General features: G+C 38.5%; 1 protein-coding gene across 2 annotated transcripts in view; it reads left to right on the top strand.

Moving 5' to 3' along the window:
• Positions 1-12,945, top strand: part of WDR75 (WD repeat domain 75) — a 35,272-nt gene extending 22,327 nt beyond the window's left edge. For both annotated transcript variants that reach the window (XM_062189021.1, XM_062189027.1), the window contains 10 exons: positions 559-734; positions 2,155-2,312; positions 2,779-2,959; positions 3,747-3,841; positions 4,956-5,051; positions 5,526-5,695; positions 6,245-6,304; positions 10,889-11,035; positions 11,426-11,517; positions 11,919-12,945. In XM_062189021.1, the coding sequence (XP_062045005.1) occupies positions 559-734; positions 2,155-2,312; positions 2,779-2,959; positions 3,747-3,841; positions 4,956-5,051; positions 5,526-5,695; positions 6,245-6,304; positions 10,889-11,035; positions 11,426-11,517; positions 11,919-12,123 (1,380 nt within the window). In that variant the 3' untranslated portion in view covers positions 12,124-12,945. The remainder of the gene's footprint in view (positions 1-558; positions 735-2,154; positions 2,313-2,778; positions 2,960-3,746; positions 3,842-4,955; positions 5,052-5,525; positions 5,696-6,244; positions 6,305-10,888; positions 11,036-11,425; positions 11,518-11,918) is intronic.
• The last annotated feature ends 11,327 nt before the right edge of the window (positions 12,946-24,272 follow it).

Genomic DNA, 24,272 nt, shown 5'->3' on the forward strand with positions numbered 1-24,272 from the left:
GCAGAATCTTGGATCAGAAGTGGAGGCAGGACTTGATCCCAGGCACTCAAATGTGGCATGTGGGCATCCCAAGAAGGGGCTTAACTTTCTGCACCACAATGCCTGAAATGGGATTTTGAAAAATCCTACCCAGAACATTGCTTATCTCTCTTGACTTTCTTAAAAACAATAGGGTAATTTCTGCTCTCCACACTATCTTGTGATGTAGGATTTAACCTTCCATGTTACGTAAAGCTATCTTGCCTGACCTTAGAAACAAGGGAAGAGTACTGCTTATAAGTGAAAGGTTCTGTTGTATCGTGTAATAGGTCTTAGTCAACACTAATATTTGAGGTCATTGAAAAATAATAACCACCAAATTGATGCTGTATAATGCGCTGCCTTTCTTAATGGCAGTTTTGATGTCCATAGTAACAGTTCACTTTTCCCCTTTATCTAATACACTATTACTGTAGATTCTAGAAGTTATCTTGGATATAGTTAATTATTCATTCCTTGAATGTTTTAACATTTAAGCATTTACATTAATAAGCACTTTGTATTTTTTTAATCTGTCAGTTAGATATTATACAACAAGAATATATCAATGATTACGGTCTGATCCAAATCGAACTAACAAAAGCTGCATTTGACTGCTCTGGTAACTGGCTTGCAACTGTGGAACAACGGCAAGAAAAGGAAGCAGAACTTGAATTACAAATGAAACTGTGGACATATAATAAGAAAACACAAGGGTAATGCTACCTATACAGTGGCTTTTTAAGATTATTTATTTGAAAGTCAGTTACAGAGAGGGTGGTCTTCCATCTGCTCCCCAGATGGCTGCAACTGCTGGAGCTGGGCCAGGCCAGAGCCAAGAACTTTCTCTGGGTCTCCCATGTGGGTACAGGGGCCCAAGCACTTCAGCCATCTTCTGCTGCTTTCTTGGGCCATTAGAGGGAGCTAGATCAGAAGAAGAGTAGCTGAGACTTTAACTGGTGCCCATGGAGATGCTGGCACTTCAAGTGGCAGCATAACTCTCTGTACCACAGTGTCAGCCCCTAAAGCCATTTCTTACTTTCAGAGTATAAAATACTTGACTTCTGTTTCTGGGTTCAGTTGTCAGTCTTCAAGGTATTTCACATAGGTTTTAGACTTAGAGATAAGAGGGAATTATCATTCTAATAAAGCCGTTACTTAAACTTTCTGCTCTGAGAAGGCATTAGTGTCCTGTAGGTTGTGATGTGGTGTCACCTCATTGCATAAATGAGAAAACAGAAATGATACCCCAAAGACAATATCTTATTCTTCTAAACAAATCCAGAATTAGAATCAAGATGTTCCCTTGCTCTTCGTTAGTGTGATTCAGTAGTGTAGGTGAAGGTATAGTGTAGTGTGGTAGTATGTGTGTTGTGATTAGACAAGATGCTCACTGATTTCTTGACCAGTAGTTCTAATAAGCCTTTATCAAGTCCCTGCTATGTGGCACAAACTGGGCTTAGTGCTTTCATACCCTTTGTGTTAGTAATTTTCAGAAGAATACTATAAGTAAGCCTGTTGTCAGCATTTTACGTTGGAATAAACAGTCCCAGACAGATTTAGCAGCTGTCTTTAGACACTCCTTTTGTTACCTGAACATTTTAAAAATCAAAAGACCATGCTGCCCTGGTGTTCTTTTGAGACCTGGTGTCAATGTAGGTCATTCACAGCACTCCTCTCGTAAGCTGGAAGACAAGCTTTGAGAGATAGTTGGGTGACTGAAGATAGTAAACAATGATCAAGGCAATTTGAAAAAGTTTTCTTTCCACATTTCCTTGCACATGGGAACATCCAGTTTTCATTTTTAGAAGTAGACAGTGAATGATATTGGATACAGTTTTCCTGTAAGCCTTCAAGGATTGTGGCCTGCTGACTTATACTCATTTTATGCCAGCTAGCTGACCACTATACATAGTGATCTCTGAACAGTGTAAGTTGCATAAGGACACAAGTCATACAACTCTGCATATTGTGATATTAGAGTACTTAGTTGTTTGTCATTCTGAGTGATAATCTATCCATAGCCTATTCTGATAGATAGTATTTTAGAATGTCCAATGTGTAAGAAACTCTTAGGTAACAGATTACCATATTCTTCTGATGTAAGAATAAATTTTGTGATTTCCTTCCCACTAGGTTTGTCCTTAACACAAAGATTAATATGCCACATGAAGACCACATCACAGCTCTCTGTTTCTGTAATACAGAGAAGTCAGACAACCCCACTTTGGTTACAGCTAGTAAGGATGGTCTCTTCAAAGTATGGATATTAACAGATGATTCTGATATATACAGTAAGTTAATTAAATATGGTATATTTTAAAAGCAAACAAAGAATTGATGTACTTACCTCGAATTTGTATCCATTCTGTTAGGACATTTCTAACTTGTTGAATTCTGTAGGGTATTGCTTGATATTAGTAGATTTGGGAGGTCACATTTTACATGTATTTTCCCCCAATGTTTTTAAATGGTCTTCCTGATGAATCTTTTTGTGATTATTCTAGCTTGTGAGGGTACTACAGAAATGACTTTTGCTGCTAGCTCTTTAACTGCTCCGTTGTAGGCAGGTCAAAGTCTTTGAAAGGGGGCATAAATTTCAAATTAGTCCATATTTCATACCACTTGAGCTTACGGTTGTGAGAGCAGGGTTGTTTGTGTGTGTGTGTGTGCTTCTGTTTCCTTATCCTTACTGCTTATTACATCTCTGTCAAGTTTCCACACTGATACTCTTTCTAAACATGGCTTCTGTTTCCACAGAGAAAGCTGTTGGCTGGACCTGTGACTTTGTGGGTAGTTACCACAAGTATCAGGCAACTAACTGTTGTTTCTGTGAAGATGGTTCTTTACTAGCAGTTAGTTTTGAAGAAATTGTCACAATATGGGATTCAGAAACATGGGAACTTAAATGTACGTTTTGCCAACGAGCTGGAAAGATAAGGTATGTAAAAGTATTGGGGAATATGTAGTATGTTTTACATTTTATCTGTTTAAACTTTGGTAAGAGCTTATGCTTTTCGCCGAAGGTAGCCTGTAGGTCAGTGGAGCAAGAAACTAAAAATGATGATGACACAAACTGCCAGCATTTCCATTGTTGGGATTAACATTTAATTCTTGACCGACAGGTTTTCCTTTGTAATAAATACTTTATATGTGTGACGTGTAATAATAGAGGCTGTACATAAGCCTCAGTGGATCCAAACTGTACTTATCTTCTGCGTTTTTCTGTAACAACTACATTATGTTCAAGCCTCACTGTTGGTGAGAAGGACAGGGGAAAATAACAGTGTATCTCCCATTTTTACTTCTGATAACTGGGAGAGGACAGAATGGCAGACTGATGAGGTTGTTCTAATTCCCTACATGTGACTCTGAATTTACTTTGTAAAATTGCAAGTTTTCTTCTAGTAGGCAAAGAGCATAAAATAGTTTTTGTTAAGTGACTTTGCACATTTTATGTATTTTCTCTGTTGTATATTCATTGCTGTGTATTAGAGAATACATTGCTTCTTCATATTACAGTTAGTCATCAAACCCAATATAAAAACAGAATAGATAAACTTTCCCTTTTGTATACCTTAGCCCCTTTTTCATCAGGATAATTGTAAACAAACAACGCTTGTCTATCTAAAAATCTGCACTGGGTACAGTGTCTGGAAGTCTGCAGTTCTTTGTACCTAACCAAGGTGGAACCGAGCATCACTAACTTCCTTGTGGTTTTGTCCTAGGCACCTTTGCTTTGGGAGATTGACGTGTTCCAAGTACCTTCTCGGTACCACTGAAAATGGCGTTCTTTGCTGTTGGAATCTGCTCAGTTGTGCATGTGAGACTTTTTTTTACTTTAAAGTATAACTTGGTAATGCACATGGGAAGTTGTCATCCAACTTTGGCATTTTACTACTTGGTGATCCTGTCTTCATAGCTGTATGTGGAGATTGTGTAATTTTCCACAGGACACATTATACCTCCAAAACTTGGAGAGTGCTAGACCTGAAATAGATTACTTATAGATAGCCTCATCGCTGGTAGAACAGCTTCCATCATCCTCGGCTCTTGCACTATATTCAGTGTGTCTGACTCTCTGCTTCCCTCCCCATCCTCCGTCCTTGTGACAGTCAGAGGAACATTTCTGTAATGAATCCTCACCTGCAGTGTCCCTGGCAGCTTAACCTTTGAATGTAGTCTACCACAAGGGTCCTAACAAGTGTAAACCAGTGGCATTTTGCTCATTGGAGTGTGTTTGAAAGGCGTGGGAGTTGCTTCATGATGACTGTGTGTGGTAACTGTGTTTTATTCTTCGCAGTGACTCTGGTCAATAGTTTTGCCCGCATTTACAAGCAGCAGAAAAGCATCAGACATAAGATTCAATGAAATAATTTTTTCATAATGAATGAAAGGAACACTGAATTTCCACTTTGTTTTTCTGCTCCTTGCTTTTTTTCTTTCATTTCCACTTTGCAGTGATAATTTTAATGTGTCTATATGTGACATTTGGAAAAATAAAATTCTTCCTAAAAATATGAAGTTTGGCCACTATAAATAAGCATTGAAGGGGTGGATTAAGCTGCCACCTCAGGTGCCCTCATCCCATATTGGAGTGCCACTTCAGTTCTAGCTGCTCTGCTCCACTTCAGACCCAACTTCCTACTACATCCAGGGAAACAGCAGATGATGGCCAAGTGTTTGGACCCCTACCATGTAGAAGACCAGGGTGGAGTTCCGGGCTCCTGGCTTCAGCTTTACCCAACCCTGGCTGTTGTATCCATTTGGAGAGTGAACAAGCAGATGGAAGACTGTGTGTGTGTATCTGTATGTGTCTGTGTGTGTGTGCGTGTTGCTCTGCATTTCAAGTAGATGAAAATAAACTGTTAAATAAGCTTCATGAAGCTTTTGGTCAATTTCTTCTTAGAAGTAAATCACTTTTGGTTTTCCCCCAGTGGAATGGAGTGCAAAATTAAATGTTAGCATTATGGAACCTGATCCTGAGTCAGAGAATATTGCTGCAGTCTCTCAGTCTTCAGTGGGTTCAGATTGTAAGTACAAACCATACTTTGATAGTAAAGATTTATTGTGTAATTTTTTCAGTATGATGCCTTTAATACAATTTCAGTCAAACTTGCCTTCAAACCAGACATCCTTTTGAAAACATTGTGCTCAGACACTGCTCTTCCTTCTTGCTCCAGTATCTTGTTAGGTAAATAGTCATACATTTCTCTTTTGTAGCACCTAAGATTCTCCTGCAATATTTTGGTGTCTGTCTACTGTAGTAAACTCTGGTCTCTGAAGCCAGGATCCTTTTTCTGTTTTTTCATTATCATAGCCCTCATTGCTAAATGTCTCGGCACATAGTAGGCACCAAATAGATACTTGTTGAGGCACAACCTAAAGCAGTCAGGAGGTAGGCCATTTGCTAAATGGAGTAAGTCCTGGAATGAGTGTTATGTGCCAATCGGAGGCTGGAACTAAGTTTTGCAGGCAACATCTCATTGTCTGTTTTTTTCCTCTAGTGTTTGTATTTAAACCTAGTGAGCCAAGGCCATTGTATATTCAAAAGGATATCTCCAGAGAGGAAGTCCAGCGGGGGGTGTTTGTTCCACGAGATACCCCTGAGTCGTTCACCTCGGAAGCTTACCAGTGGCTCAACAGATCCCAGTTCTACTTCCTGACAAAATCACAGGTAACTGCCCCCTCTCAAAAGAGACAGTCACTGAGTCCTTGTAGTTTTAGTGTGTATTTCTGGGTGGAATAGTTTTATTAGAGGATTATTTCCCAGCAGAAATAGTCTTAGGGCCTCACTACAGCAGTATTACTAGTGTGAGTTTGTTAGAACCACTTTAGCTTTGAAGCTGTGTAAGTGTTGCCTACATTAACTTCCTGACAGCAAAAATGCAGAACAACTAAAGTACTTTAAATACTTCTTTTATTAGCAGGGTTCTTTCAACTTTTAGCATTCAATTTGCTATTAAAAAAAATAGTGTCTTGAATTTGATCTATCAGCCAAATTTAATTTCATTACCAGCTCTTAAATGTATCTCAGAACATAATCACTTAACTCTCACAATAGTTTTTATGTAATTTTTGATCTTTTATTACTTTTCAGTGAACAGATACAGGTATCCACACAAGCAACTCACTTTCCCATTTTGTTTAACTCCTTGTTTCACCTTATTTAGCTTTTGCACTCTTCAGTTCATCTTTTGCATTATCAACTGATCTCTTTTTTCAGAGTTTATTGACATTTAGTACAAAGTCTCCAGAAGAAAAACTCACACCAACAAGCAAACAGGTACGTTTCAGCCATTCATAGGGCTGCCTAGAACTTAACTGTGAGAAAAATGTTTCAGCTGGCCCTAAATGACATTTTGAAACATAGATTTTTAAACCAGTGCATGCCTTGTGAAGGTAGAGAGCTCTTTGGAATTTTTAAAAAATTTCTATCAATAACATAAGCTTATTATTTCAAGAGTCAAATGCAGTTGGTACTCTGTATCCAAGGAGTCTACTCTGCAGTTTAACCAGCCACGGATAGAAAATATTCTGGGGGGTTGGGGAATGTATCTGTACTAAACATGTAGAGACTACTTTTCTTTTCATTCTTTCCTAAATAATATAGCATGGCAACTACTACCTTTTTTTTTTTTTCTTTTTTTTTTTTTAAAGATTTATTTATGGGGCCAGCACTGTGGCGTAGCAGGTAAAGCCACCTGCAGTGCTGGCATCCCATAAGGATGCTGATTCAAGTCCCAGCTGCGCTACTTCCAATCCAGCTCTCTGCTATGGCCTGGGAAAGCAGAAGATAGCCCAAGTCTTTGGGCCCCTGCACCCTTGTGGGAGACCCGGAAGAAACTCCTAGCTCCAGGCTTCTGATCAGCACAGTTCAGGCTGTTGCAGCCAGTTGGGGAGTGAACCAGTGGATGGAAGATCCCTCTCTCTCTTTCTCTTTTTTTCTCACTCTCTCTCTCTGCCTCTCCTTCTCTCTATGTAATTCTGACTTTCAAGTAAAATAAATAAATCTTTAAATAAATCTTGAAAGCTAGAGTTATACTGAGGAAAGAGAAGCAGAGAGAGAGACAGAGAGATCTTCCATCCGCTGGTTCACTCCCCAATTGGCTGCAACGACCGGAGCTGTGCCGTTCCAAAGCCAGGAGCCAGGAGCTTCTTCTGGGTCTCCCATGTGAGTGCAGGGGCCCAAAGACTTGGGCCATCCTCTGCTACTTTCCCAGGCAATAGCAGAGAGCTGGATCAGAAGTAGAGCAGCGGGGACTAGAACCGGCACCCATATGGGATGCTGGTGCTTCATGCCAGGGCTTTAACCCACTGCGCCACAGCATCCACCCCAGCATGACAACTACTAACATGACATGTACACTATGTTAAACATTGTAAGTAAGCTAGAGATCAAGAGTATGTACATTGGTTGTATGCAAATAGTACACCATTTCACACATAAGTATCTGTGTATTTTGGTCTGTGCAGAGGACACATTGGTAGTGTGAGGTGGGTACTGTTGGTCTGTAACCAATTCCCAATGAAGGACAACTGATACTACAAAGCTATTCAGGAAAAACTTACCTAACACCACTGCCACTACCCACAAAGACAGATACTCTCAATTCTTTCAGATGGAATTTTTATTTAACACACACTGTCTCATGTTTCTCCTAGTTTTCTCAATAAAAATAAATTGTAAATTTATCAATCAGTGTTTACCAGACCATGTAAACACTGTTCATACCCCAGCCATGTAGTCATAAACAGATTGTTTTTCCATTTTTGACCAATCTTGTTTTTTCTAGAATTAACAATTGCTGCCTTCTTTTTTTCTTTCTTTCTTTTTTTTTTTTTTTTTTTTTTAAGATTTATTTATTTGAAAGGCAGAGTTACAGAGAGGCAGAAGCAGAGAGGGAGAGCTTCCATCTGCTAGTTCACTCCCCAAATGACCACAACAATCAGAGCGAGGCCGATCTGAAGCCAGGAACTTCTTTCAGGTCTCCCGCGTGGGTGCAGGAGACCTAGGACTTGGGCCATTTTCTGCTGATTGCCCAGGCACATTAGCAGGGAGCTGGATAGGAAGTGGAGCAACTGGGACTCAAACCAGTGCCCATGGGATGCCTGTGCTGCAGGCAGCAGCCTTACACACTATGCCACAGTGCCAGCCCCCTGCCTTTTTCCATTTGCTTAGTTTTCTGTTTACTTCTCACTTAATTCAACCTCTACCAAGTTGTCTTTTTTTTTTTTTTTTTTTTTTTTTTTAAGGACAGAGATAGAGACCTGCCCTTGCTACAGGCAGGGCTAGGCCAGCCAAAGCTGGGAGCAGGGAACTCAATCCAGATCTCCCACATTGGATAGGAGACCTAACAATGTGAGCCATCACTTGCTGCTTTCCAAATTGTGCATTAGCAGGAAGCTAATTGGGAGCTAGAGCTGGTCATTGAACCTGGCTACTGCAATTTGGAATGCAGGCCTGCCAAGTGGCATCTTAACCATTGTGCTAAATGCCTATCCATTACCCATGTTATGTAAGCCTTCTGACAATATTTTCAGACACATTAGCTATTTATTCAGGTTGTGAAGAACTGTTCCCAAGAGCCCTTCTGACTTGCTTCATTCTGGAACAGCTGCTCCTGTTCCTGTATCTGTCATGCAGTAGTCATCTTAGGATCCACATCCACCATCAATCTGGGAAATTGTTTCCTTCTTTTGTTAGATCCCACAGCTGCTTTGTTGTTGTTGTTGTCATTCTCTTCCTTTGGTGATGTGCATTCTGATGCATGTTTGGAAATGTTTTTATTCTCTCCTTCTTGGTTGCCTGGTTGGTTATGAAGTTGTAAATTGAACCTCATTTTCTCAGATGATGTCCTTTTTATAGCTTCCAGTGTTATAATAGTCTAAGCCCATTCTTTATTTTCTTTTTAAGATTTTTCTGTTTGTTTATTTGTTTGAAAGGCAGAGTGACACAGAAAGAGATCTTCTGGCCACTCCCCAAATAGCAACAGCTGGAGATAGGTCAGGCCAAACCAGAATCCAGGAGCTCTATCCTGGCTTCCTGTGTAGGTGGCTGGAACCCAGCCATGTAGGTCATTATCTGTTACCTTCCTAGGTGCGTTAGCAGGGAGCTAAATGCAAACTGAAGCAGCCAGGACTTGAACCAGGCTAGGGGAATTGGGTATTCCAAGTAATTGGAATACCCAGTACACCACAACACTCCCCACCCCAAGCCCATCCTTTTTCTATATACTGGCTTTTTTCTTTTTTCCTAAAAAACACTCACTGAATTTACTCATCAATTTTTTATTGAAGGTCTGTTAAATGCTAGTGACTAGTCTAGGCACTTGGGAGGCAAGGAAAATAGTGGAGTCTCTAAATCTGTAGTATTCACAGTTTACCAGAAGATAGAGTGAACAAGAATCAGTAAGTAAATAAAATGTCAGAAGGTGACAAGAATTATTGGTGGGAAGGAAGAATAAAGGAAGGGGTGGGAGTTGGTCATTGGGGTACAGCATGCAGTTTTAAATAGCAAAGTCAAGGTAGGCCTTGCTGAAGACTTTGATTTTTTTTTTCCTTTGAATTATAGAGCCCACGGGAATGTGCTGAATAACAATAAAATTACTTTTCTCCATTGTGTTTCTGGAATTTCTGTTTTGTGGTAGATCTTCCAGAGTGCTGCTCTGATACTGTGTGTGTGTCTGTGTGACTGTGTGACTGTGTGTCTGTTTCCCTTTTCTGTTTTCTATGAAATTTTATTATCAGATCTTTTTTTACTCCCTCCCTCTTGCATGGTCTGTTGCCATTAGATTTTTGTTCATTTGCACTTTTTTTTTTACTTTATTTTGACTAGTTTTTTTAAAGGTGGAGACAGAGAGGTCTCCCCATCTGCTGGTTCCCTCCCCAAATGATTGCTTCTTTCTCTGATGCATGAGTAGGCAACTGGATTGGAGGTGGAGCAGCCAGGACTCAAACCAGTGCTCATATGGGATATCAGCGCCATTGGCAGAGGCTTAACCCACTGTGCCATGATACCAGCCCCAGATTTGTGTTTATTTTCAGTCTGCTCTGGTCATTCTCTTTCGTTGTATAGGTTTTCATCAGTCTGATGACTTTTGATTCTCTGCTCTTATTTAAAAGTGGAGCCTATCTTTTGGCTTCCACAATTGCTCTGTTTTATTACAAAAATCTTCACTGTCATGTTTAGGTCCACTGTCAATCTGGTCAAACTGCCCAGATGAAATATTTCTAAGTTCTTGCCTCAAGGATTTGGATGCTGATTAACCCTCTGTATGAAATGTAACTACCTTTAGTCATGAAAAGGACACTACCACCCCAAGTCTAAAACTTTGATTCTGTACTCCAGGAATAGGCTGGGAGCCCCCTGCTAGCACTGAGGAGGAGATGCAGAAATCTAAGCAGACCTTCAACCAGCCCATCTGTATTTCTTAGCCCCCTTCCACACTTGCTGAGGTCCTGTAATTACTGACTCCTGATCTTTGTGGGATTCTCAAATATGAACAGCCAGCTTAGAATTCTGCCTTTTCAGATCTCCTGTCAGTTCACATCCTGCAGCCTGCTTTACAGTTGCCAGCATGTTGATACTGTGGCCATCTCCCCTACTGTTCAGCATGTGGGTTTATGACCTTTTGCATAAAACCCTTTGCTGACAGATGTATAGGATTTGGTGAAGAAACTGGTAAATCCATATTGTTTTCTTTCATGGAAGTGTCCACTGTTAGCTTCTCCTACAGAAGTGCAATACTGGGCTTTAAAGTTCCTTCCATTCCAGATATTTTATTATTTTACAGTACTTGTTTTACATCAGAGGCAATTCCTCCTGAAATCACTGAAATAATTTTCCTTTGATCTCAAATCTTTATAGCTGCTAGCAGAAGAAAGTCTTCCAACAACCCCATTTTATTTCATACTGGGAAAACACAGACAACAACAGGATGGAAAATTCCATGAAAATTCAGAGAATGAACTGGTGCAACTACCCTTAACAGAAAACATACCCGCAGTTAATGAGGTAAGTAGTATTAAAATAACTCATGTAAAACAGATTGTTAAGTTGGGGGGTTTTATACATTTAATCTGTAACAGATTGTTTTTGAATACCTTTTTGCTGTATCATGTGAATACCTAAGCCAAAGTTAACATGATTTGATAATTTGGCATTAATTTGCTATGATTTAGGATTAATTTGGAATTAATTTATGGGAAGCAAATGGGATGGTTTGCATAAATGTAAGAAAATGAAAGTCCTTTTTCTTTGGCTTCTTTTTTTCTGGGGCTAGCAGAAGACTTTTGTGTTTGATTCATGGTATTTACATAATAAGTACTTAGAATGTTGAAGGAACCGAGTATGCCCAAAGATAAACTTCATAAATGAAACCCTGTGTTTCTGTTTTCACTCCAGCTTCTTCACACGCCAGCCCATGTGTTGCCATCTGCTTCTTTCCTGTGCTCCCTGTTCATAAATTCCTTGTTGCTGTCTAAAGAGACAAAGAGGTAAAGCAGATCTTTAAGCGTGTTTAGATATTCTGTTCAAGGTAACAGGATAGTTCATGATACCTTTGATTAGAATATTCTTCCATGGTATTTCTCTTTATCAGAGGTTTTAGTTTTAGTGAAAAGATAGGAGTATTAAGTCAAATGCGTTGAAAGTCAGTTTTAGAAAAGAGAGCTTGTGTGTGTGTTTTAAAGATTTGGTATCTAATTAAAAATTGTACTTTATAATAACTTTTAATTTTAAATTAACTTGTAACTTTTTATGATAACTTGTAATTTTTAAAGGACACTGTTAGCAAGATTTGTAAGGTCATATTTTCATATAGATGTCTTAAATTAGAAAGTTATTGTTTAGAAATAATTTTTAATATGTGATTTGATTGTTATTATGTTTGTTAAAGTGCTGAAGAAATTCCAGATGATGTAGATATGCAAGAAGAAAAAGAAAGTGACAACTCTGATGAAGAAAATGCTTTTACTGAAAAGGTCCAAGACACAAAGCACACAGATTTGGGAGAAGACATTTTCCATCAGTTGTCAAAATCTGAAGAAAAGGAACTGAGAAAACTCAGGAAAGTAGACTATAGCTGGATTGCTACCTTTTAGTCCCTGGAGATGGAGAAGAGTCCTTATACTTTGTGGTTTTTTTTAATGTATACTGACATTCTAAAAAACTTATTTTAATGTTATTACTGTTCCTAAAATAAAGTGTTAATACTTAACAGACTTTTAAAAACTGATAATGTGAAGCCACATTTGCATTGAGTTTCACTGTTGCAGGGATATTCATAGGTCATACAATCACTTTATTTTGAATCACGAACTGACCTTATGAAATAGGTATTTTCTTCATTGGTGATACAGCAGAGCTGAAATTTGAACTTATTTCTCCTAATGGAATGTAGAGATGAGTTGATTATGTTGTATTCCACAAACCCCACTGGGGATGTTGCATAATAACATGAGACGCCTAAAATTTGAAAGATTTTAAATTCAAATCATCTGGCCCAAAGTCCCATTGCTAGTAGAAAACAAGTACGCTCTTTTAGGTTAAAGTACTGAAATTTCTACATCCAAACAGTTAGCATTTTGAGTTTTCTGGTTCCTTGATAATACTTCTTTAAAAATTGCATTAAAAAGAACACAAAAACAGTAAAGTAGGATTCAGCATCATGGCCCAGCAGGGATTAAACTGCCACTTAAGACACTGGCATCCAGGTTTGGAGTGTCAGTTCAATACCACTACTCCACTTCCAATCCAGCTTCCTGTTAAGCTACAGCAGAAGGTGTCCTAAGTGTCTGGGCCCCTGTTACCCATGGGTGTGAATCATATGGAGTTCCTGGCTCCTGACTTCACTCTGGCTGTAACATCCTTTTAGAGAGTGAACTAGTGAATACAAAGATCCCTGTCTCCTTTTCTCTGTGTCACTCTGCTTTTCAAATAAATATTAAAAAAAAAAAAAAAAAAAAACTTTTGTCTTAAACTATTATGTCTGATATTAAGATAGCTACTCCTACTCATTTTTTATTTTTATTTGCATAGACTATCTTTTCATCCTTTTACTTTCAGTCTGTCTTTGTCTTTGTTGGTAAAGTGTGGTTTCTTGGCAGCATATAAATGGGTCTTGTATTTTGATCCATTTAGCTAGTCTGTATCTTTTAATGGGAGAATTTAGCCCATTTACATTCAAGGTTATTATTGATAAGTAATTACTTGATCCTGCCATTTTTCCATAGCTATCTTTTTGTTTGTTTTGTATCTCCTTTGTAATGTTACTAGGAGGAGGTTTTGTGCCTTTCCATTCTTTTGCGATGCTGATTATCTTTCTCTGTTTCTGTGTGTAGTGAATCCTCAAGTATTATTTGAAGGCTGGCTGGGTGATGCCAAATTGCTTTCGGTTTTTGTTTCTCTTCGAAGGTCTTTGTTTCACCTTCATTTATAATTGAGAGCTTTGCTAGTATTCTGGGTTGACAGTTTTTTTTTCTTTAAGAACTTAGACTATAGCTCTATTTTTTTCTAACCTGTAGGATTTCTGATGAGAAATCTGCTGTCAGTCTGATTGGTGACCCTTTAAAGGTAATCTGGCATTTCTCTCTTGAACATTTTAGGGTCTTTCTGTTTTACTTTTGAAAGTGTGAAAGGTATCATGGTGAAGATCTATGATCATGTCTATGCTTCCCAGTACAGGAAATATATAGAATCACAAATGGACTTTAAGACAAACTGTTAAAAGAGACAAAAAGGTCATTATGTAGTGATTAATTGATAAATTCAACAGGAAAATATGACTGTAGTAAATGTGTATGTACCCAATGCTGGGACATCCATATATTTCTTTAAGGAGGTCAAGAGTTAACAGAGAAAGGGAAAGACAGAGAGAGGGGTCATTCATCCACTGGTTAAATCCCCAAGTGACTACAATGGCCAGAGATGAGCTAGGCTGAAGCCAGGATCCAGGAGCTTCGTCTGGGTCTCCCATTTGGTTGCAGGGTCCCACACAATTGGGCCATCTTCTGCTACTTTTCCCAGGCTATTAGCAGGGTGCTATCTCAGAAGAGAAGCGGGCAGACATGAGCTGGTGCACATCTGGGATACTGGCATTGCAGACAGCAACTTCACCTACTGCTCAAATGCCAGCACCAGCACCCATCTATTTAAAACAAATATTAATGATTCCAAAGCAAAACATATGTTCCAATACAATAGTAATGGCAGAATTCAGTGCTTCACTGTATCAATGAACAGGTAAACTACATAAAAAAATCAACAAAGAAACAAGAGCTAACCTACACTTTTGAGCAAATGGCTCTAATCAGTATCTAAGGAACATTTCAATCCATATCCTCAGAGTACATATTTTCATCAATGCACGGAACATTCTCTGGAAGACTATATGCTAGACCATAAAACAAGGATCAACAAATTTTAAAAAATGAAAACTTACCTTGTATCTTTTCTAACCAAAATGGAATGAAACTAAAAATTAAAAACATAAGAAGTTCTAAAAAACAAACCCATGGAAACTGAACAGACTCCTGCATAAACAGTGAGTCATAGAAGAAAACAAAAGAGAAATCAAAAAATCCCTTGAAACAAAATGAAAATCACAACATACCAAAACCCAAGGAATATAGCAAAAGTGGTGTTACAGTAAACTTTACAGCAATTAGTACATACATCAACAAATTGGGAAGGTGTCAAATGATCTAACAGTGGATCTCAAGAACCTAGAAAAACAAGAACAAGCCTAAAATTAATAGGAGAAAAGAAATAAAAGTGAAATAAAAACACCGAAGATCAGTGGAATGAAGAGATAGTTTTTTGAAAAAACAAAATCGATAACACCATTGGTCCAACTAACCAAAAGAAAAAAGACCCCATTTAATAAAATCAGGGGGTTAGGCCGGCACCACAGCTCACTAGGCTATTCCTCTGCCTGCAGCGCCAGCACCCAGGGTTCTAGTCCCGGTTGGGGTGCTGCATTCTGTCCCAGTTGCTCCTCTTCCAGTTCAGCTCTCTGCTATGGCCCGGGAGGCAGTGGAGGATGGCCCAAGTGGCAGTGGAGGATGGCCCAAGTGCTTGGGCCCTGCACCCGCATGGGAGACCAGGAGGAAGCATCTGGCTCCTGGCTTCAGATCAGCGCAGCGCGCTGGCTGTGGTAGCCATTTGGGAGGTAAACCAACGGAAGGAAAACCTTTCTCTCTGTCTCTCTGTCTAACTCTGCCTGTCTAAAAAAATAAGTAAAAAAAATCAGGGTGAAAAAGATGTTAAAGCTGATAACAGAAATTAAAATGATAATCATGAATTACTAACAGGCATATGCCAACAAATTTACAAATCTAGAAATAGATAGATTTCTGGAAACATAATTTTCCAAAATTGAGGCACAAAGATAAAACCTAAGTAGATCAATAACCCAAATGGAGATTGAGAGAGTAATACAGACTCACCCAACAAAAAAAAACAAAGAATAGATGACTTTTCTAACTTCCACCAAACTTAAATAACTAATCCCAATCCTTCTCCAACTATTCAGAGCCCTCTATGAGGCCAACATCACCTTAATTCCAAAAGCAGAGAAAGAGCAAAGAGACTATAGACCAATATCTTTGATGAAAATAGAAAAATCCTCACATAATTCTAGCTAATTGAATCAAACATCAAAAAGATCATCAGCCCAAACCAAGTGGGATTTATCCCAGAGGTTCTGGTATGGGTCAATATATGCAAATCAATAAACATAAATTGCATTAACAAACTGAAAAATGAAACCACGTGATTATTGATTATCTCAATAGTGCAGAGAATACATTTGAGAAAATATATCTTTTCATGATTAAAAAAAATTTTAAGCAATTGGGTGTCGAAGAAACATTCCTCAACACAATCAAGGCAATATATGTCAAATACACAAGCAGCATCACATTGAATTACAAACGATGGTAGTGTTTCCATGAAAATCTTGAAACAGACAAGGATGCAAACTTTCACTGTTACTTTTTAATCTAATTCTGAAAGTATTACCTAGAGCCATTATGCAAGGGGAAGAAAATGGAATGGGGGGGGGGGGGACAGCAAATTGTAAATTAGGAAGTCATATTATCTCTATTTGAAGATGACATGATCTTTATATAGGGAAACCAAAAGACTCCACTAAGAAACTATTGGAATTCCTAAGAGTTTGGTGAAGTGTAAAAAATATAAAGTCAACACAGAAAATTCAATAGCCTTTGTATACACAGACAATGTCATTGCTGAGAAAGAATTTGCAGATTAGCCCCATTCACAATACCTAAAAGAATTTAAATACCCTGAGATAAATGTAACCAAATAGATGAATTTCTCTGCAGTTAAAATTATAAAACATTAAGGAAGGAAAGAGAAGACACAGGCAGATACCCACACACACACACACATAGGAAAAATCTTTATTTGTGGATTGGAAAAATTAGTATCAAAATATGCATACTACTTAAAGCAATGTACAAATTCAATGTGATATCAGTTCAAAAACCAAGGATGTTCTCAGATTTAGAAAAAAAAATGATCCAAAAATTGTCATGGAAACACAAGAGGCCCCAAATAGCTAAAGGATACTTAAACAGTAAAGCTGGAGGCATCACAGTACTAGATTTCACAACATATTACAAAGCAGTTAAAACAGCCCAATACTGACACAAAAAAATAGACGTGGACCAATGAAATGTAATAGAAACCTCAGAAATTAATCCATGTATCTACAACCTACTAATCTTTGACCAATTAAGAAATGGGCAATGGACATGCATCTTTCAAAGTATGGAAATTCAAATGGCCAATAAACACTTGGGAAAAAATCCTCAGTAGCCATAAGGAAAATGCAATAAAAACCACAATGAAGTTTCACCTCAAATTAGTTAGAATGGCTATCACCGAAAATCAAAAAATAACAACCTCTGGTGAGGATGTGGATAAAAATCTACCATAATGTGCTGTTGGTAGGAATGTAAACTAGTACAACCATTGTGGAAGACTATGGAGAATCCTCAGAAACAGGAAAAAAGATCCACATATAGTCCAGCCATTCCACTCTTAGAAATATACCCCCAAAGAAATGAAATCACCATTTGAAAGAATTACCTATACCCCCATGTTGCTAACAGTTCAGTTCACAATAGCTAAGATATGGAAGCAACCAGATGTCCATCAACTGATGAATCAATGAAAAAGATGGGTTATGTATACACAATGGATTACTACTCAGTCATTAACAATGAAATCCTGTCTTTTGCAACAAAATGGATGCAACTGAAGACCATTATGCTTAGGAAATAAGCCAGACCCAAAAAGACAAATATGTTTCTCTGATTTTTTTGCTATTAAAAACTGACATGATTTGATTGTTGTCTATAACCCTTTTGTTTTAAATATTTATTTATTCTAAAATCAGAGTTCCAGAGAGAGATCTTCCATCCACTAATCCTCTCATCAGGTGGCCGAAATGACAAGAGCTAAGCAAGGCCAAAACCAGGAGCCAGGAAATTCCTGTCTCTCCATGTGTCTATAACCCTTTTCTATACCCCTGTAGAACAGTGGTCTATCTTCTACTTGTAGAGCATTTTGTTTAGAGAAGCATTGATTGTGATTGTAAAGTAAACTGAAAGTATGTTATCAAAAGGTTTTTTTTTTTTTTTAAAGAAGGAGGAAGGAGGGAAGAAAGTACCACCATATTCTTGGATTCATATCTATGAAATCTGTTCTCTATTAATAAAGTTTTAAAAAGAAATGAAATTGCATTTTTGTCAAAGAAATTTAAAAATTTGAGAAATACAGTCAGCCCTCAGTTTCCCTAGGGTTTGGTTCAAGGCCTCCCAATGGGTGGATACTGCATCTGGAATGTTCACGTTCCTTATATGAAATGATATTGTATAAACATAAACCAAGAATGTTCTTTATTATATTGTAATCACCTTTAAATTATTTATAATACATAATATGGTTTAGATTACATATATAGAGATGTTATATTTTTCAGAAAATAGTAGTGAAGGAAAAAGGCTGTACATGTTCAGTATGTATGCAGTAATTTTTTCCAGAGTTATAGATACTTGAATCCATGGTTGTGAAACCCATGGATAAGAAGGGCCAGCTGTCTTTTTTTATTAATATTAAGAGGACAATTTCATATATTTCATAGGTACAATTCTAAGAAGATAACTACAGTCCCCTTCCTCCCATTCTCTTTCTCTCAATACCCCTCCTTCCTTCCTCTTATTCCTCAATTTTTACAAAAATTTATTTTAATTCACTCCATAATCACAGGTTTAATTAATGCACCACTAACCATAATATTCAACAAGTAAAAAGTAGAAGCGCCACATTTTCACAAGAGTATAAACAAGGGCCAAAAACAACAACCAGATCACTAGTTGTAAGTTTCATCCCTATACATTTTTGTGTTTTCTATATTAAATACAACATATCAGAGAAAACATATGTGTCCTTTGGGGACTGGCTTATTTCACTAAGCATAATCATTTCAAATTTCATTCATTTTGTTGCAAACAACAGGATTTCATTCTTTTGTATGGCTGAATAGTATTCCATGGTGTATATGTAGAACATTTTCTTTACCCAGTCATCAACTGATGGACATATGGGTTGATTCCATTAACTATTGTGCAATAAATACAAGGGTATAAATAACTCTTTCATATGCTGATTTCATTTCCTTTGGGTAAATTCCCAGGAGTGAGATGGCTGGACAATATGGTAGACCTGTTTTCAGATTTCTGAGAAATCTACCTTATTGTCTTCCATAATGATTGTACTAGTTTACATTAGCACCAACAGTGGATTAGGGCACTTTTTCCCTACATCCTCTCCAACATTTGTTATTTTTTGTTTTTGGTTGATGGCCATTCTCACTTATTTGAGGTGAAACCTCATTGTATTTTTATTTGCATTTTCCTGATGGCCAATGATCCTAAGCACTTTTGCATGTGTCTGTTGGCCATTTAAGGACACATATTCTGTAAATAGTTACTGCATATACACATTTAGTGTCTAAAAACATTAGGAATATACATTAGAGTACCCACACAAGGAAAGCACTGTTTTGTTGTTGTTGTTAAGAGATGAGTAATGTGATTCTCAGAGTCCACAGGAATCCTGCCTGCAGAAGTTTGAACAACTACTATTAAGTCACTTTCATTAGGCAGGTATTAAGTCATCTCTGAGACCTTTAGGGTTTGACAAAACTAGATCCACTGGATTTCAGTAGTGCATCAGCATCTTTCACCACTGTTAGATAACATTCTTTACGTGTCCCTACATCTTCACGATTGCAATGAATCTGTGGCAGATAACAGAATTCCTGTAAGGAATAATTAAAGAAGTATTATTTAAAATGCTCTACGAAAACAAAATATTCAGCCCTTGTGAGTCTGTGTGGAGTTCCTGCTGGGGTAAAATGAGCTGCATATTCTTGAGGAAGGTGCTTTTTTAGAGCTCAGTCTAAATACCACTTCTTATTACAAACGTGATCATGGTCTACTGGATTTTCCTGAGCTCACTCTTCTGCTATCTTTTTTTTTTAAACTTTTATTTAATGAATATAAATTTCCAATGTACAGCTTATGGATTACAATGGCTTCCCCCTCCCACCCGCAACCCTCCCCTCTCCCACTCCCTCTCCCCTTCCATTCACATCAAGATTCATTTTCAATTCTCTTTATATACAGAAGATCAATTTAGTATATATTAAGTAAAGATTTCAACAGTTTGCACCCACATAGAAACACAAAGTGAAACATACTGTTTGAGTACTAGTTATAGCATTAAATCAAAATGTACAGCACATTAAGGACAGAGATCCCACATGAGGAGCAAGTGCACAGTGACTCCTGTTGTTGACCCAACAAATTGACACTCTAGTTTATGGCGCCAGTAACCACCCTAGGCTCTCAGCATGAGTTGCCAAGGCTATGGAAGCCTTCCAAGTTCGCCGATTCTGATCATATTTAGAGAAGGTCATAAAAGACAGGGTGAGGATAGTAACCAATGATCCTAAGCGTGGCATTAACCAGGGCTGAACAATTATACAGCATTAAGTGGGGAAGAAGACCATCAGTACACACAGGTTGGGAGTAGAGCCATTGGTGGTAGAGTAGAGGTTATGATTATGAAGGAATGAGGCCCAACTGCACTAGACAGAGTCTAGAACAAAGGACAGAGTCATTATTAGAGGAGCTAAGAAAGGTGCTGTCTAAGCTACAATTAAGTTTTCTGATTGAGAGGCAAATAGAACCTGATAGAAGGGGCTTGATAATAATCTGTTGGGCTTTAGGCCTTGTAAGTTAAGAGGCCCAGACCTATCTATCTCTTCATATGGGGTACATCCTAAGGGAGGTGTGAACCTCCTAGGGGAAGGCACTCTGTTGACTTTCATTACTTGGCTGGCCTGGGAGGAGAGCTGGCCAGGTAAAAGCAGGTGGCATCTCTAACAAGAAATTTACAATTCTGCCTGCAATGTTGCTGACCCTACTTGCTATCTTTTCAATGAATTCTTTTTGAATATTTAGGCACACACATATGCCAAAAGATTCCTGGCTTTTCTTTTTCCTCAATTAATTGCTTTATTGTATATTCATTTGGGAGAGTTTTAAAGTCATCTTCTTTTGGTCAAATTGTCCTTTAAAACTTTTCAACATAGACCATAATACTAGCTGAACCAGACACATCTAAATAAAGACTTCACTCTGTAGTTCCAAACTTTCTGAAGTGATTAACCCATAAGTGTGATGGATTTTGGGGGATGCAGAGGGTGGGGGAAGCCCAGATCAAGCTATACCAAGCAGCTGAGCAGTCTAGAAACCAAACTCATTTTGCCTTCTTGGTGCACTCAGGCAATAGAATGTTGCCATCAGCTCATCAAACCTGGAAGGCATTATATCTAAAATCTTCTCTTGGTGGCTAGTGCTTAAGTTTCAACATCATTAATGTTTTTATGTGTGTGTTCATGTTCAAGTAATTTGGAACAACTTTTAAGTTCATTCCAGAAGTTTCCTACTGAGGTTTCTATTATCGTTTCACTGGTCCTCCAATAAAACACTTTGCTAAAGGTGTCAGGCTACCAGAGTTCCAACACTGACTGCCCTTGTTTCCATCCCCCTCTAAACACATTCCAGTTGCTCCTGTTGTTGAGTTCTTGCAAGCATAGCAAGTGATTATCACACAGCCAGATGTGAGGAGTTTCAGAATGCTGGACTTGTCATTAGTCCTTGAGCCTTCTGAGATAAATCACAAGCCATCTTATTTTCGACCAAAAACACAAAGATGACATCAAGGATTTAGGATGTTTTCTTTGTTTTCCTTGTTGACATTCCTGCTGGTAGGTCTGTCAGCCAGTTCAGTGGAGATGTGCTATCAAAACAGGCAGACAGCATGCTGCTAGCTGCTTTGTAGACTGCACTCCCGCCCGTGGCTGCTGTCGGCAGCACTGGGGAGTCTGCCAGAGCCTAGTACCAAGAATAGATTTTTCTCCAAATAAGGAAGACTGTCTTCTGTTTTCCTTTATGGCTGGCATTGAGAATATTTGAATTGCCTGTTTGCCTTCATTCCACACTTAGTTCTTAAAGAACAGTCTCCAAAAACATAGAAACTTTTACCAGAAATATTCTGTGTAGGCATCAAGTTCTTTGGTTCATGCACCCAACTTTTCATGCATCTCCAATAAAAGTCCTTTGGGCAATACCCTGTTGTTATTTTTTCCCTTTGTCTGATAGCAATCCACACATGCAAGTTCATGCTGAGAATATCACTAGTGCAAGGTGAAGATGGTAACATCACACATCACATGATTCTTGAACACCTTTGCCTGCTCCATAGAAATGCTCAAAGAAGTGTTCTTACCATATGACTTAACAGTGGACATAATTTCTTTTACAGAAATTATCATTTAATAGAATAGCCTCTAATGCTTGCCAGTCTGTATCCAAATCAGTCTCCACCATATTTTTAATTTTGAAGGCAACCATAAGTCAACTGCTCATTGTTTTTACATTTATTTTAACAAATAAACAGTATCCCAAAAAACTATCAGACTTTTACAACATAATAAATAAGAAGATATGAGTCGGGACCAGCGCTGTGGTGTAGTGGGTAAAGCCGCCACCTTCAGCACCGGCATCCCATATGGACTCAGGTTCAAGTCCCAGCTGCTCCACTTCCAATCCAGCTCTCTGCTATGGCCTGGGAAAGCAACAGAAGATGGCCCAAGTCCTTGGGCCCCTGAACCCATGTGGAAAACCTGGAAGAAGCTCCTGGCTCCTGGCTCCTGGCTTCTGGCTTTGGATCAGCACAGCTCCAGCCGTTGCGGCCGATTGGGGAGTGAACCAGCCGATGGAAGACTCACTCTCTCTTGCTCTCTCTCTCTCTCCCCCTGTCTCTCCTCTCTTTGTAACTCTGACTTTCAAGTAAATAAATAAATCTTTAAAAAAAAAAGAAGATAGTCAAAGAAGAACAGTCAAAAGCGACTATTGGAAGAGATATAATCACATGGCCTCGCCTCCTTTTCTCTTTTATCATTTGCACTTCAGAGAAGCAGTGACTTGGATGACTAAACTGACATCATATTATATTAAGTTTATTAGGTTAGGAATGCCTCACAAACACAAAACAGAAAACTTGACTAAGAAGTCTAGATAGAGGTGGTTGTTAATGTTGGTCAACCACTAAACTCCATCATCAGGAACTCAAACTCTGTTTGCTCCATCATCTTTAGTAGATTTTAATCTTCATGCCCTTTAACTTATAGTCTCAAGATGGACAATGAATTTTCAAGCAAGGAAAAAGGGTACCTGCTTCCAGTCCCTACAATATTTTTTATCAGGGAAGCAAAAGCATTTCCACAAATCCCCAGTAGATATTTTCATACAATCCACTGGCCAAGACTAAGTAATTTGGCCACTGGTAGCCTCAAGAGAATCAAGTAATAAGTGTCTGTAAAGGTACGACAGACTTGCTTAGCCTGATTCTGATTCATCCTCTGGTGATGGGCAGTTGCTGTCTGTATTACTGTGCTCCATAACCAGCAATCCTCAAATCCTAGTGGTTTGTGTGAGCAAGTATTTGTTCCTTACCTGTGGGTTTGTAGATCATTTGTAACTGTGTTGGAATTGGTCCTGATCAACTGGGCTTGGATCAAGGCTGTGTGTTTTTGTGTCTACCCCACATATATACTTATTCTGGAACTACAGGTTATGCATGACATGCTCTTTTCATGGCAAAAAGGCAATGGGCAAGAAGCCTGATAAAATCATACAAATCCAGTTAAAGTCTCTTTTCAAGTCAGTTTTAGTAACATTCCATTTGCCAAACAAATCACCTGCCCAGCCCAACACAAATAGGACAGGGATGTATGCTCTGCCTTCTCCAGTGGAAAGTGCTGCCAAGTAATATGCCCAAAGGTATTTCCTTACCATTCAATAACAGAAAGGAATTGAAAAATGTGGAATAAAATTCAATCTATTATCCCAAAGCAGATAAAACCGAGGAGCTGACAACAAGATAGAAAGGAATGATTGTTGGGTAGCCATAATACTATCTTCCACATCCATTGAGCTGAGAGAAGCATTAGAAACTTCTCTTTCAGATTTAATTGACAAGAGGAGGAGGAACATTATGTAACAAATTGTAGAGTTGCGATGTCTTTCCTGGGCTAACATTGTAATAGTCAGATTTTTCTCACCTTTATCCAGTAACTGACTCAGGCTACCTTTATTTAAAAAAACACGCTTATTGAGCCCATGATTTTGGAGGCTGAAAGTCCAACTAGCATAGTGCAGGCTATGGTGAGTGCCTCATGGAAAATGGCAGTTGGTAAGAGCAAGCAATTGCATCTCAACCCAGGAAGAGCATGAGGGTCAGTCTTGCTCCTTTTGTACCATCCCTCTAACAGGAGTTACCTTAATCCCTCCTGAGGAAGTGCCCTCAATGACCACGGACCTCGTAAAGGTTCAACTACCTCCTGTATTAATCATCTTTGCATTGTTATAATACATAATATTATAAAGGAAAGAGGTTTAATTTGGCTCACAGTTCTAGAGTTTCACACTTGTTTCTGAGGATGTCTATGTGGTCTCTCTCATAAAGTCAGTAGGATTTAATTATGGGGACTCCACTGTAATGACCCAATCCAATCCAGTCACTTCCCAAAGGTCTCATCTTCAGACATCATAACTGAATTAAGGTTCTACTCTGTTAGTAACACTAA

The sequence above is a fragment of the Lepus europaeus genome, chromosome 1, assembly GCF_033115175.1.
Source record: "Lepus europaeus isolate LE1 chromosome 1, mLepTim1.pri, whole genome shotgun sequence".
NCBI classification, from domain to species: Eukaryota; Metazoa; Chordata; class Mammalia; order Lagomorpha; family Leporidae; genus Lepus; species Lepus europaeus.